The sequence below is a fragment of the Schistocerca serialis genome, chromosome 6, assembly GCF_023864345.2.
Source record: "Schistocerca serialis cubense isolate TAMUIC-IGC-003099 chromosome 6, iqSchSeri2.2, whole genome shotgun sequence".
NCBI classification, from domain to species: domain Eukaryota; kingdom Metazoa; phylum Arthropoda; class Insecta; order Orthoptera; family Acrididae; genus Schistocerca; species Schistocerca serialis.
In genome coordinates this window covers 649,084,793-649,098,857 of record NC_064643.1, presented here as the reverse complement: position 1 = coordinate 649,098,857, position 14,065 = coordinate 649,084,793, and the positions used below count along the sequence as shown (strand labels likewise).

Here is a 14,065-nt window from a genome sequence, read left to right as displayed (position 1 = left end):
TCTCACGAATATGAAACTGCCAAGACACTACAGCTACAACACTAACATGAACTCCTGATCAACAGCTATATCTCATCATCAACAAGACTACTTTGGGCAACAGCATGGCGTCTTTGCTCTGTCACAGCATGTGAGTTGTAATTGATCTAGCACTCCTGCCTGATCACACACTATGGACACTTTGGCTCCTAAAACTGCCAGAGAACATCCAAACAACGATGCTAGAGATGAGAAGGCACTGCTGGAGTTTAAACTTCAACTCACTGACACAATGCAGGGATTATCACAACACTGCATTCTAATCAAAAACCAACGGTTGCTACGCTGCAGTCACCACACAGTATGCCTGCAATGAAACCAATTTTTCACGATCCAGCTCGAGCTGTCCTGACATTCCACGCAGCCACAAACTGCCTGACAACAGTCGGACTGACTGAACTGGGCCATGCTCCCAGTCTCTACCACCCTGAGCACCCTTCACAGCTTTGGCGGACAACAGTCACCTACCGTGGCAGCTAAGATTGCTGACAGCTGGCGATGACCCAGACTCTGTGCATAAACAAAAGTCGTGCCAACCAAGTGCACTGCCTGCTTCCACACCCATAACAACACTATTGCTGGATTCACATCAGATTTGAGCAGGATGCACAATACTGCAGACGACCATGAAGCTACCTGACATAGGCATACTATGCCACTCATCATCAAGAAGACGCCTCTGCACACCACAACAACACAGCACCGACTTAGCGATTCAATGGACTGATGTTCCCCAACTATTAGTCCATGACAAGCACCTGCATACATATTTCCTTGTTGATACCAGCACTGATTCGAGCATTCCACCACCTGCTCTTGCGTCTGCTATACTGTTACTGTTGCCATTGTAACTGGGCGTGGCCAATGACACTGTGATCGCAGTTGCGGGAACTGCACACATCACCTCGGCATAGCTAAGCAAGTACCTTGAACATTCTTAGTGGCAGAGATAGTGGGACCAGTCCTGGGAACCAACTTTTTCTGGCACTACCACCTACTGCTGGATTTAAATCACACCCTCCTCATACAACGGGGCGGTTGCCACCGCTCGATGCACCACTCGACCTGAAGTACAAACCGAAGCACTTTGCAACCAGCTATGCTTAAAGGCAGCTGAGTTAATAACCAGTATCAAAACTGATATAGGGATTAGTGAACACAGGGTTGTCGTAGCGATATTGAATATTGTAGTCCCCAAATCCTCGGAAAAAAAGCAAAAAATATACCTATTCAAATAAGCAGATAAAAATTCACTTGATGCCTTCCTGAGAGACAATCTCCACTCATTCCAAATTAATAATATAAGTGTAGACCAGATGTGGCTTGAATTTAAAGAAATAGTATCGGCAGCAATTGAGAGGTTTACACCAAATAAACTAACAGACGATGGAGCTGATCCTCCTTGGTGCACAAAACTGGTTAGAACACTGTTGCAGAAACAATGAAACAAACATGCCAAACTTAAACAGACGCAAAGATTGGCGATCTTTTACAGAAGCTCGAAACTTAGCGCAGAGTTCAATGCAAGACGCCTTTAACAGTTTCCACAATGAAACTTTGTCTTGAAACCTGCAGAAAACCCAAAGAGATTCTGGTCATATGTGAAGTAAATTAGTGGCAAGTAACAATCAGTGCCTTCTCTGCGTGATAACAATGGAGATACTATCAAAGACAGTGCTGCCTAAGCAGATTTACTAAACACAGCCTTCCGAAACGCCTTCACAAAAGAAAACGAAGTAAATATTCCAGAATTTGAGTCAAGAACAGCTGCCAACATGAGTAATGTAGAAGTAAATATCTTCGGAGTAGTGAAGCAACTCAAATCACTTAATAAAAGCAAGTCTTCTGGTCCAGACTGTATACCAATTAGGTTCCTTTTGGAGTATGCTGATGCATTAGCTCCATACTTAACAACCATATACAACTGTTCGCTCGACAAAAGATTCGTACCCAAAGACTGGAAAGGTGCACAGGTCACACCAATATTCAAGAAAGGTAGTAGGAGTAATCCACTAAATTACAGGCCCATATCGTTAACGTCGTTGTGCAGCAGGATTTTAGAACATATATTGTGTTCGAATATTATGAATTACCTCGAAGGAAACAGTCTATTGACACACAGTCAACATGGGTTTAGAAAACATCGTTCCTGTGAAACACAACTAGCTCTTTATTCACATGAAGTGCTGAGTACTATTGACAAGGGATTCCAGATCGATTCCGTATTCCTGGATTTCCGGAGGGCTTTTGACACTGTACCACACAAGCGGCTCGTGGTAAAATTCCGTGCTTATGGAATATCGTCTCAGTTATGTGACTGGATTTGCGATTTCCTGTCAAAGAGGTCACAGTTTGTAGTAATTACCGGAAAGTCATAGAGTAAAACAGAAGTGATTTCAGGCGTTCCCCAAGGTAGCATTATAGGCCCTTTGCTGTTCCTTATCTATATAAATGATTTGGGAGACAATCTGAGCTATTGTCTTCGGTTGTTTGCAGATGACACTGATGTTTATCGACTAATAAAGCCATCAGAAGATCAAAATAAACTGCAAAACGATTTAGAAAAAATATCTGAATGGTGCGAGAAGTGGCAGTTGACCATAAATAACGAAAAGTGTGAGGTCATCCACATGAGTGCTAAAAGGAACTCATTAAAATTTGGTTACACGATAAAGCAGTCTAATCTAAAAGCCATAAATTCAACTAAATACCTAGGTAATTTAAATTGGAAAGAACACATAGAAAATGTTCTGGGGAAGGCTAACCAAAGGTTGCGTTTTCTTGGCAGGACACTTAGAAAATGTAACAGACCTACTAAGGAGACTGCCTACACTACACCTGTCCGTCCTCTTTTAGAATACTCCTGCGCTGTGTGGGATCCTTACCAGGTAGGACTGACAGGGTACACTGAAAAAGTTCAAAGAAAGGCAGGGCATTTTGTATTATCGTGAAATATGGGAGAGTGTGTCACAGAAATGATACAGGATTTGGGCTGGAAAACATTAAAAGAAAGGCGTTTTTCGTTGCGACGGAATCTTCTCAGGAAATTCCAATCACCAACTTTCTCCTCTGAATGCGAAAATATTTTGTAGACACCGACCTACATAGGGCGGAATGATCACCATGACAAAATAAGGGAAATCAGAGCTTATACAGAAAGATATGGGTATTCATTCTTTCCGTGCGCTATACAAGATTGAGATAATAGAGAATTGTGAAGGTGGTTCGATGAACCCTCTGCCAGGCACTTAAATGTGATTTGTAGAGTATCCATGTAGATGTAGATGTAGAGTACTCATCATTACATCATGACAACAAGGTCACATGCCTCACCGATAAACAACTATGGAGATGAACCATGGACAGCACCCATCACTACATGCAGCCCAATAGCGTCTCGATGACCTCCATCATCTCAATATGGATTACCACCATCATACCACTAATATGGCTACTTCTCGGGTTAATAAAGCATTACAACCCCCACTCAAGTGCGCTCCTGAGAAAATGCCATGTGACACTAACAGTGATGGCGAATCATGTTGCACCCTGCTTCCTGGATTCAGTCCATGCTCCCCTATTAGACCACATACAATCTGTGCCATATGGGAAGGTACAGTCCACCACATTACAGCTACACCAGGTCCCCTTGTCCATTGCTGCCCCATCATCTAGCTCCCCACAAACTTAAAGTGGTTGAAGCAGCATAGTCAGGCCATCAGACAGTGCTTGGGCCTCCCCAATTTAACGAATTCCTACAAAGAACAGTACATGGCACCTATGCAGAGACTACCACCACCTCAACGTACATACAGTCGACAACTAACCCATTCAAACTTGCATGATCTTTCCCACATCTTGGCCAGTGCAAAACTTTTCAGTGTCATTGATTGCAAAACAGCATACCTGCAAATTCCAATGGCAGACAAAGACGCACTAAAAGCTGCAATAATCATGCCACTCGATCTCTCTGAGTTCGTCTACATGTCGTATGGACTAAAATATGCAGCACAGACATTGCAAAGATTTATTGATAGTGTACTGTTCAATTTGCCTTTTTGATACACCTGTTCAGATGACATCATAATCTTTTCACAAAATCAGCAAAATCGCGACGATCACTTGCATATTGTCCCTGATAAGCTCATCTTTCACTGGTTGTGATAAATGATGACAAGGGCCAACTTCGGCAGTTCCTTGTGACCTTTGTTGTACACCACATCAATGTGGCTGTGATGCATCCTGCTGCTGAGAAAACTGATCAGATGCACCTTCTCCCACCTCCCATCAGCTATCAAGAGCTGCATAGGTTTGTGTGAATCATAAATTTCTACAGGAACCAATTGCCACATGCCACTGAGAATTTGCTACCACTTACCCCAGCATTGAGCAGCAAGAATACATCTGGTAAAGGACACCTCAATTGAACAACGCAGATTCCAGTGGCCTTCAACAAAATAAAATAGCACTTGCTACACACCATGACCCCCACCCATTCATTGTCTGATGCACATCTAATTATCGTGTCTGATGCTAGTGATCCCACGATCGGAGTTGCTTTACAGCAAGAGATCAATGGAATCACTCAACCACTTAGGTTTTTCTCATGCAAACTTACTGACACCCAGAAAAAAATGGTCCACATTTGATCACGAACTATTAGCTATAGATGAAGAAGTTCATCACATTCAGGATGAAGCTGAGAGGAGACCACTTACCAGATATAGAGGCTACCACCCATTGGCAGATGCATTCCACAACCTGTCAGCGGATTCTGCAGCCAGCAAATTCTGCCACCTGGATTTCATAGCACAATTCACTATTGACATGTGATATGTTATATGTGCCAATAATACTGAGGTGGACTATCTTTCCTTTATTGCAGTTACCTCCACCCAGTTGGATGTTGATAGAATCACGGATGCACAAGCAGGAGATGCCGATCTCCACAGCTCGTTTAACAAACCAGACACCGTACTCCAACTGCAACAATGCGTGCTACCCAGCAAGACTAAATAAGTTTTGTGTGACATTTCAAATGGACTGGTCTGACCATTAATTCCAGTCACACGACAACTTTTGACCTTCTCCACAACCTTGCGCATCTGAGCAGGTGCACTACCATACACCTCATACTCGGTCCAACATTAAAAAGTATTGTGCCATGTGGACCAGGACTTGCATTCCATGCCAGCAAGAAAAAAGTGGCTGCACACAGTCCCCCTTTGGTAAATTTTCGATTCCAAAGGGGCAGTTCCAACACGTCCACATTGACATCGTAGGACCACTCCCCGAATCGCATGGCTACAGTTGCAGTCTATCAAAGATAGATCGCGTGACATGATGGGTGGAGGCCATGCCCGTTTCTGACACATCAGCAGAGACATTAGCAAAAACTTTTGTCTACAGCTCGATTGCCAGATTTGGCTGCCTGTGCTCCTTAATGTTAGACCACAGTCGGCAGTTTGAATCCCAACTGTTCAATGACTTGTGTCACCTATGTGAATTCAAATGGTCCTAGACACATCGCTCAGCAAAATACTATATGGTGACCAACTCACTCTACCCGCTGACTTCGAAGTGTATGAAACGATCCTCACAGACCAAGACTTACCATACTTAGTTGCACGCATGCACACACATATACATCCATATGCCACCACCTTCTCATCACATGACAACAAATTTTTATTCGTACAGACCTGGCCATGTGTTTTCACATGACACAGTGCATACTGCCCTATCACCACCATTTACAGAACTATGTCAAATGTAGAAAAGTGATACAAACACTTTTGACTAACAGTGTCAGTGGCATGGGCTTTAGCAGACCTGTCACAACAGACACTTCCTGCCCAATAGCCTCCTATGCACCCTTTAGTCAATTTCCAAGTGCATGTGAATCTCCATGATTTTCTGCATCATGACTTATCCATCATGTGAAGCAATACTGATCACTTGATTACCGCTACCTACATGGATAGGCAGTTGGGTGCAAGCACTGCCACACACAGTTTCATACACACCACTCCTGTTCCACCGGAAGTTGACACGGCAGGACTCACCTCCGATTTTCTCAGCAGATAATACACTCACCATCACCGCCTTGGCTTACACTGCCACCTGCCCCGCAACACCTCCTGTGGAAGCAACAATGCTAGGCAACACTGCCAACATGCCTCCCAACAATTGAAAATGTTACTGAGACCACTCCCTTATCTGCTAATGCTGCCAGCGGCAACCCATTAGTCGCACACTGCCGCTGTGCTTCGGGGTGCTCTGTGCCCCCCTCCCCACCCCCACCCCCCTCCACCTCCACTCTCACCAAAGCACCTTGCTGACTACAGTGTGTCATCCATCATGTATGTCATCACATCACTTAAGACAGACAATGCCCTACCACATGTGCTCTGCACTACAGGATGAAGAGGGTCTCTGTAGCAGCATAACATCTCCGACTCTCTAAATGAGGGATGCTGCCCCGCAAGGCAGTGGGAGTTAGCATGCTCTGTATGCTTGTAATGCTTACATGTGCATGTATCTGTGCTTACTAATAAATAGTGTGGGAAACAGTATGTCTATGCTGTGTCAATATTCTGCTATTAGATCACCCATAGCCCATTTCCCACAATTTCCTTATGGCATCCACCTGCTCTGCACAAATGTTCATGGCTCTTGATTGTTTGGACATGTCTGGTACCTTATGGACAAAAAAAAAAAAAAAAAAGTCATCAAATCAACTGCACGGGAAATGAACATAAAATTAATTTGTGTAGTATTTGTATGAAAATACCAACATTGTTTCTGTAACACATTAAACAACTGAAAGAAGTCCATATGGAGATTCTATCCACAATGGACTCCAAGAGAACCATAAAACACCTCACAGAACAACAATGACAATAGACTACATAAAAATCATGTGTTAATACACACTGAAGAACCAAAGAAACTGGTATTGGCATGTTGTTGTTGTTGTGGTCTTCAGTCCTGAGACTGGCTTGATGCAGCTCTCCAGGCTATTCTATCCTGTGCAGGCTGCTTCATCTCCCAGCACCTACTGCAGCCTACATCCTTCTGAATCTGCTTAGTGTATTCATCTCTTGGTCTCCCGCTACGATTTTTACCCTCCACGCTGACCTCCAATACTAAATTGGTGATCCCTTGATGCCTCAGAACATGTCCTACCAACCGATCCCTTCTTCTAGTCAAGTTGTGCCACAAGCTTCTCTTCTCCCCAATCCTATTCAGTACCTCCTCATTAGTTATGTGATCTACCCATCTAATCTTCAGCATTCTTCTCTAGCACCACATTTCAAAAGCTTCTATTCTCTTCTGGTCCAAACTATTTATCGTCCATGTTTCACTTCCATACATGGCAACACTCCATACAAATACTTTCAGAAACGACTTCCTGACACTTAAATCTATACTTGATGTTAACAAATTTCTCTTCTTCAGAAACGCTTTCCTTGCCATTGCCAGTCTACATTTTATATCCTCTCTACTTCGACCATCATCAGTTATTTTGCTCCCCAAATAGCAAAACTCCTTTACTACTTTAAGTGTCTCATTTCCTAATCTAATTCCCTCAGCATCACCCGACTAAATTCGACTACATTCCATTATCCTTGTTTTGCTTTTGTTGATGTTCATCTTATATCCTCCTTTCAAGACACTATGCATTCCATTCAACTGCTCTTCCAAGTCCTTTGCTGTCTCTGACAGAATTACAATGTCACTGGTGAACCTCAAAGTTTTTATTTCTTCTCCATGGATTTTAATACCTACTCCGAATTTTTCTTTTGTTTCCTTCACTGCTTCCTCAATATACAGATTGAATAACATTGGGGAGAGGCTACAACCCTGTCTCACTCCCTTCCCAACCACTGCTTCCCTTTCATGTCCCTCGACCCTTATAACTGCCATTTGGTTTCTGTACAAATTGTAAATAGCCTTTCGCTCCCTGTATTTTATCCCTGCCACCTTCAGAATTCGAAAGAGAGTATTCCAGTCAACATCGTCAAAAGCTTTCTCTAAGTCTACAAATGCTAGAAATGTAGGTTTGCCTTTCCTTAATCTAGCTTCTAAGATAAGTTGTAGGGTCAGTATTGCCTCATGTGTTCCGATATTTCTACGGAATCCAAACTGATCTTCCCCGAGGTCGGCTTCTACTAGTTTTTCCATTTGTCTGTAAAGAATTCGCATTAGTATTTTGTAGCCATGACTTATTAAACTCATAGTTCGGTAATTTTCACATCTGTCAACACCTGCTTTCTTTGGGATTGGAATTATTATATTCTTCTTGAAGTATGAGGGTATTTCACCTGTCTCATACATCTTGCTCACCAGATGGTAGAGTTTTGTCAGGACTGGCTCTCCCAAGGCTGTCAGTAGTTCTAATGGAATGTTGTCTATTCCCGGGGCCTTGTTTTGACTTAGATCTTTCAGTGCTCTGTCAAACTCTTCACGCAGTATCATATCTCCCTTTTCATCTTCATCTACATTCTCTTCCATTTCCATAATATTGTCCTCAAGTACATCACCCTTGTATAGACCCTCTATATACTGTTTCCAACTTTCTGCTTTCCCTTCTTTGCTTAGAACTGGGTTTCCATCTGAGCTCTTGATATTCATACAAGTGGTTCTCTTTTCTCCAAAGGTCTCTTTAATTTTCCTGTAGGCAGTATCTATCTTTATCTTTCCCCTAGTGAGATAAGCCTCTATATCCTTACATCTGTCCTCTAGCCATCCCTGCTTAGCCATTTTGCACTTCCTGTCGATCTCATTTTTGAGACGTTTGTATTCCTTTTTGCCTGCTTCATTTACTGCATGTTTATGTGTATTCAAATACAGAGACATGTAAACAGGCAGAATATGGTGCAATGGTCAGCAATGCCTATATAAGACAACAAGCATCTGGCACACTTGTTAGATCGGTTACTGCTGCTACAACGGCAGGTTATGAAGATTTAAGTGAATTTCAACATGCTGTTATAGCTAGGGATGGGACACAGCTTCTCCAATGATGAAGTGGGGACTTTCCTGTATGACCATTTCATGAGGGTACCATGAATATCAGGAATACGGTAAAACATCAAATCTCTGACATTGTCTTGGCCAGAAAAACATCCTGCAAGAACGGAACCAACCACGACCGCAGAGAATGTTTCAATGTGACAGAAGTGCAACCCTGTTCAGGAAGATTTCCTCCCCCCCCCCCCCCCCCCTCCTCCCCTTTCCCTTCCTGGACAGCCCTGCAGGATTCATGGTGTCAGTTCCCTTCAGCACTACTTCAGACATTAGTCAAGTCCATGCCACATTGTGTTGTGGCACTTCTGCGTGCTCGCGGGGACACTACACGATATTAGGCAGGTGTGCCAGTTTCTTCGGCTCCTCAGTGAATACTGTCCACATGGATAAATGGAAATGCTAAGAATAATGTAATATTTCTGTTGTGTGGTATGGTCTCTGGCAATTTGCTACGCTTCTGTACAGACATAATATTAAAAATACTTTCCAGTTATTTTAAAATATACGTTGCCTCCACAAACACAAAGCTAGCTAATGCCCTAGAAGTGTCACAGCCCTTCCTAACACCAAATTAAAAGACCACCTTCAACAAATTCTGACAGAAAATCCATTTCATTCACTATGAAAGATCTTTGACTGCTCTCTAAATAAATAGAGCTTTTCTTTTTTGAAGGTATTTGAGTCTAGTGGTCAGCACAGATGGCTGTTATGAGGAGGACCCAGTTTGACTACTGGAACTGCCACGAATTTTTCCTTCTTGGAAGGACTGCTTGGGGTGGACTAAGCCTTGTGGTGCCAATTCAGAACTGCCTGAATGAGGAGTGGTGGGTCTACAGTCTGAAAAGTTGGCAAAACATACCACATCCATATGACATTGCAAGGCAGAGGATGACACAGCAGTCGGTCTACATAACCTGGGCATTGATGGACCGCATGAGGAGCTTGTTATTTGAGTTTAGTTTAGTTAAGTAAAATGTAACAAATTTAAGTTTCTTACAACAGGTGTTCTGGGGGTTCCTCTGTTCTCATTCTGGGAGGTTTGAGTGACCAGGCCCTCCTTTCTGACCTTCCACAACCTCTTCAATTTTCCACCCTCAGCAAGGAAATAGAAGCTCTGAAAGGTAAGAAGTTCGTTTCACCTGTAAATGTGCCTATTGGCAGTACTGGAATTTCATCTCCCAAAAGTCTGGCCAGCCATTCCGTTTCTTTGTAATTGTATAGTTTCCTCAGGTGAATCTTCCTTTTGAAACTATTACTATTATTATTATTATTATTATTACAATACAAAATGCTATTATGTTTATTCTATTGGTGTTTATGGAACAGAGCAGCAGTGGTACATTAAGCAAAATGTATATATGGCTTGTTAAGTGCATGAAATATTTTGGTCATCAACGCAGAAGGTTTCTAGATCAGCAGTTAGAGACAGAACTGGAATGAAAGCATCAGGAAGTACCATTGGAAGATAACATTTCTCAGACATCAGCAGTCCATGAAACATGATTTGAATGGTTCCAAAGCAGGCAAGAGATTAAAACATTTCTACAAATAAAGATTGGCAAAGTGCATCATGTTACCTTGCTGTGTTCAGCACCCATATTACCTGACCTATTTAATGCTGATACAACAATGAAAGATGGATGTTCCCTCTCTAATCCTGAAAAATTAATCATCTTGTACAATAAGAAATTTTATAAAAAGAGCTCACTGACGTGGAAATCTTATTCCATGCACCTGCTGCCTCTCACTCCCAGCTGTCAGCGACAGTCCTTCAAATCTTCCTCCCGCTCCCCACCTTCTTCCCCTTTGCCCTCTGAATAACACCGCACCCCAGTCAAGCTGCAGGGCAGCTACAATGTAATCAGTCAGCACAATATAGTCAGTCAGGATGATCTTACAGGTGTGTGTGTGTGTGTGTGTGTGTGTGTGTGTGTGTGCGCGAGTGAATGAGTGAGTGTGTGTATAAAAAGACCATACTAAATATACTAAGTATAGGATATAAAGCACTGAAGTTCACCTTTATTTCTATCTTTGAGAATGACGACATGTCAATTATGCCAACTCCTTCTCTGCATGCCAAATATTCTTCACGCATAAAGTCAAAGAACTTTGGTTTGTAGAAGCTTCCTCGAGGCATTTCGGGTAAAGGATCACCACCTGAGAAAGGTAACAAACACAACAACAAATTACAAGATATAAACAAGGGCATCAGTAACATATATCCAAAATTAGCACAAGGAGAGTTACAAAAATTTATCCTGATAGATATCTTATTACTATTTATGCTACTTACGCTTGTATGTTGAATCAAAGTAAAGTGGTCTTTCATAACCCATGCGTGTTCCAAATACAGCACCTCTGCTTTCTAGTTCACTGTATAATGGTGAACAGCGCAGTTTTCTTGCGTATTTGTACTCTGACTGATGAGGGTAAAGAATACTGTAGTGCCTGCAACATCCAGTTTATGACTCATACACCAAAATAAGGGCAAACCACTGCACAATCAAGTTTTCATCTATTAAGCAAGATAACATAGAGTGTGTCAATATTCAGGGATATGACAGTGACAACCATCTGGAGCAAAAAAGTCTAGTAAACATGGGCTCTGCAATGCATACCTTATGAACTATGAGCACTTTCTCACTTTCACTATTTTGAAACAAATCTCCTCTGCTACTGCTACAAGCTCTTTGCTTTCCATATCCCGAGAGGTGTTAGTATGGACCAAAGCAAGAAAAAAGTGTCCAGTAAACAGGGCCCCTAAAGCACATACCCTAAGAACTATGAGCACTTGGTCATTGTCTCTACAGTGTAACACATCCCTTTCACTGAGCAAGTGCTCATAGCTCTTCAGGTATACATTCTAGAGACCATATTTACTAGTCAATTTTTTCCTTGTTTTCATCCATACTACCTCCTCCCAAAATAGGGAAAGCAAAGAGCTTGCGGTAGAACAGATTTTTTCTTCACATTATTGAAGATGAGGAAGTGCTCATAATTCTTAGGTTATGCACTTCAGAGCCCATGTTTAGTGGACTCTTTTGCTTCAGATGACCATTACTGTCATATTCCTGAATATTGACTATTTCTCCTGGGACGTTCTGCATATTGGAAAATAAGTACTCAATATCAAATTTGCATAACTTAGAGCCAAAAACAATCCTTTGCCTATTGTTCATTTAGAGCACTTTAGCACAGTCAACTCTACACAGTACTGGCATTGAGGCATTATGGATACTGTGATTTTGTCAAAAGCAAACATTCAGTTGCAATTATTGGACGATCAGATCTTTTTGTGTGGGTGAAATAAATAACTTTCACCTACATTCGCATGAACACTGTGATCAGTGATCATAATGCAATAGTAAAGAAAAATGGCCTCAAATACACAAATGGGATAAAAAATCAGCAGCAAATGATGTATGTTCTGTGTGATAAGTAAGAAGCAGATTGAATAGAGCTCTGTCTCTTAAGTCTTCAACACTGACATTAGTTTGCAGCAGTCTTCTGTCTGCCTTCCTCTTCATTTCCATGTACGTAGTGCATCACAAATCATTCAAAATACGCTGCATGTATTATATCCTTCATTGTCCCCAGTGATTCTTTCCCTCAATACCTCCAATTGTGTCACAAAATGTGTCCTATCAGTTTGCCTCTTCTTATTTGGAAGCTTCTCTATGGAGATCCAGTTTCCTGACTCTTCTTAGCACCTCTTCATTGGTCTCTCCAGCTGATCATCATCATCCATCTGTAGCACCAAATTTCCAGGGCTTCTAGCTGTCTTCTCTCTTTTTTTTCCTATATCCAAGTTTCGCACATGTAAAGGACCACAACCCAAACAAATCCTTTAATAACCCATTTCCTTATTTCCAGACTGATGTTCTTGCTGGTGAGTTCATTCTTCCTCAGATTAAATGCAATTTTATCTTGCTGTATTCTGCTTGGAATTTCTTTCTGGCTTCAACCATTCTCTGTGACCCTGCTCCCCAAAGACATAAATTCCTCTATCATTTCTAACTCTTCTCTTCCAATTCTTATTCTTAAAGGTTGAAACTCTTCTTCAACACTGCATACCATACTTTATTCTATTATATGCTTATTCTCATACCATACTGACTGCAGAACATCCTTTCCATTGTACTGAGGACCTTCTCTAGATCTCCTTTCATCTCTGTGATTGTAGCTATATCATCTGTGTAATGTAGCATGTCTATCATCCGCTCGTTAATTTTGATTCCCACTTCAGTAGTTTCACAAATTTGGTCTACAGCTTCCTGGACAAAAGCAGTGAATGTAAGAGGGGAAAGAACACATCCTTGTCTCAGAGCTTTTCTAATTTTTGCTTGTTGTCCTTGATGAAAATTCCTACTCACAGCCTCTTCTTTCTTATAGAAGTTGTGTGTCACCTGCATATTTTTGTATTTTAGACTTGCTTTCTTCAACACTCTGAATACCTCTCATCAAATAACATTTATCAAATGCCATTTCTACAAAGGCAATATTAGTTGGTTTATTTCTCTGTATTTGCTTTTCAATAAGAAGCTTTTGTGCCAGAATCACTTCTCTTGTTCGTAATCCTCTCCTGATTCCAAACTGATCTTCACTTTGTATATCCATCACCTTGTCTTCATTTCTCCTCACAATTATCTTCATAGATATTTCGATGCATGTGATATTAGGCTAAAGCTAGAATAATATAACTTGTGTATTAAACATGGAGACGAAATGTGAATAGTTAACCACATTCTAGAAAAATAGGTTCCTTGTGGTTTCTATTGGTATAAAAGCAGTATCAAGAAAATTCTTAAGATACTGTGCTTGCTACACAACAGATGCAATGCAGAAAGTAACACCATTGATAGGCAGCTGTTAACAGAAACAAACTCAAATGTGTGAAGCCTTTGATTCAATAGCAAAATACCATCATGTGATTCCAACCAAAACCTAAGTCTGAAACTAGTCACCACAAATAAAAATTTTAAAAATTTTCAAT

The 14,065-nt window shown here is 41.5% G+C and overlaps 1 protein-coding gene across 2 annotated transcripts in view; it reads right to left on the bottom strand.

Moving 5' to 3' along the window:
- LOC126484608 (pyruvate dehydrogenase phosphatase regulatory subunit, mitochondrial-like) overlaps window positions 1-14,065 on the bottom strand; it is a 167,034-nt gene that overhangs the window by 60,416 nt on the left and 92,553 nt on the right. For both annotated transcript variants that reach the window (XR_007587888.1, XM_050108183.1), the window contains exons 10-11: window positions 11,366-11,520; window positions 11,090-11,229 (exon numbers count right to left, since the gene is read on the bottom strand). Coding sequence is in view for 1 of the 2 variants with exons in the window: in XM_050108183.1 (XP_049964140.1) it covers window positions 11,090-11,229; window positions 11,366-11,520 (295 nt within the window). In the remaining variant the exon portion in view is untranslated. The remainder of the gene's footprint in view (window positions 1-11,089; window positions 11,230-11,365; window positions 11,521-14,065) is intronic.